The sequence below is a fragment of the Merops nubicus genome, unplaced genomic scaffold (assembly GCF_000691845.1).
Source record: "Merops nubicus isolate BGI_N331 unplaced genomic scaffold, ASM69184v1 scaffold40323, whole genome shotgun sequence".
NCBI classification, from domain to species: domain Eukaryota; kingdom Metazoa; phylum Chordata; class Aves; order Coraciiformes; family Meropidae; genus Merops; species Merops nubicus.
In genome coordinates, this window is record NW_008600339.1 from 598 (window position 1) to 1,934 (window position 1,337).

At 64.2% G+C, this 1,337-nt stretch overlaps 1 protein-coding gene across 1 annotated transcript in view; it reads right to left on the minus strand.

The window, feature by feature from the left end:
- Positions 1–474: 474 nt before the first annotated feature.
- Positions 475–1,337, minus strand: part of LOC103770421 (interferon-related developmental regulator 2-like) — a gene marked incomplete at its 5' end in the record, with an annotated part of 2,305 nt that continues 1,442 nt past the window's right edge. The window contains 4 exons of the mRNA XM_008937678.1: positions 475–555; positions 699–794; positions 869–997; positions 1,124–1,261. Coding sequence (XP_008935926.1) covers positions 475–555; positions 699–794; positions 869–997; positions 1,124–1,261 — 444 coding nt within the window. The remainder of the gene's footprint in view (positions 556–698; positions 795–868; positions 998–1,123; positions 1,262–1,337) is intronic.

The following is a 1,337-nucleotide window of genomic DNA, read 5'->3' on the forward strand; positions in this document are numbered from 1 at the left end:
GGAGTCAGAGGCAGTGCCCAGCGTGGCAGGGGGCAGCTAGAGAGCCCTCCTGCTACAGGCACAGATGCCAGGGCCAGCCGCCCCACAGCTCTGCGTGGCTCTGCCCTCCCACACGGCCCTCCAGGCTGTGCTAGGCTACCCCGGTGCCCCCACTGGACTGGCAAGAGGCGACATAAGCCCTGCCTCCAAAAGGGACTGCAGGAGCCTCAAGACCCCCTCCCACCATGGCAATGCAGAGCCCCAGACGCAGAGCAGGCACAGAGGGGCACGCCATCACCTCTCCCCCTGCTCTTGTTTAGTCCTTCTTGTTTCTTTGGTTAAAAAAATAAAAGAGAGGGCAACCCCCAGTGGGGCAGCTCCAGGCATTAAATACTCTGCTGTACATGAATAAAAGCCCGAGGGCCAGGGCACCTGCCCCTCACAGTGCTGGGTCCGCAGTCCAGGTGGGCTGGGGGCTCTGCCCCCCTCTGCCCGTCACAGCACGTCCGCCCGCTTGTCCCGCACCCGGCTCCGGGCTTTCGTGCGGGCTTTGAAGGCAGCAGAGTTGTAGAGGTGCTGGGAGGGGAGGAAGGAGCGACAGGTTAGGGGGTGCCCCTCTGCCCACCTCCTCACCAGCGTACACCACACTCGGGTGCTCGACAGGAGGCAATGGTGGCACGGGAGGGGGCTGCAGGCACAAATCTGTGCGGGGAACCCACCTTCTCAAAGCGCGAGACCTTGCTGGCTTTCAGAGCGGCCGCATCCAGCACCAATGGGGGCCCGAGGCCAAAGATCTCTCGCAGCAGCTCGTTGTTCTGTGGAAAGAGGGGCCCGTCAGCACATGCCGGCACCAGCCCAGCAGCCCCCGGCATGGCCACCCAGCCCCTACCTGGAGGTGGTGGCGGATGCCAGAGCCCAGCACCTCTTTAAAGGCCTGGTAGGTGCGCTGGCGTGCCCAGCTGTCCAGGTACATGCACTCCAAGCCGAATCGGATGGTCTCCTCCTGGTACTCCCCTGTCTGAGCAGAAATGGGGGCATCAGCCGCAGCCTGGGTGCCCACCCTGCCGGCTCTCGGCACAGGGGAATCACCGGCAGCAGCCGCGCAGGCAGGGGCTCGGCAGGGAGGCACTGCGGACGCCGGGACCTCGATGAAGCGCAGGACGTCCCGGAAGATGGAGCGCTGCTTCCGTCGGTCTGTCTTGGCCCGGTACTTGTTGCTCTCGGTAGCCAGGACCTTGAGCTGGGCACGCAGGAACTCTGTATCTTGGTGGCACAAGTCCTCCTGCCAAAACAACCAGCGGGGTTTGAAAGGGACATGGCTCCAGGCACTGCGTACTGCCGGCATCACCGGACAGGGC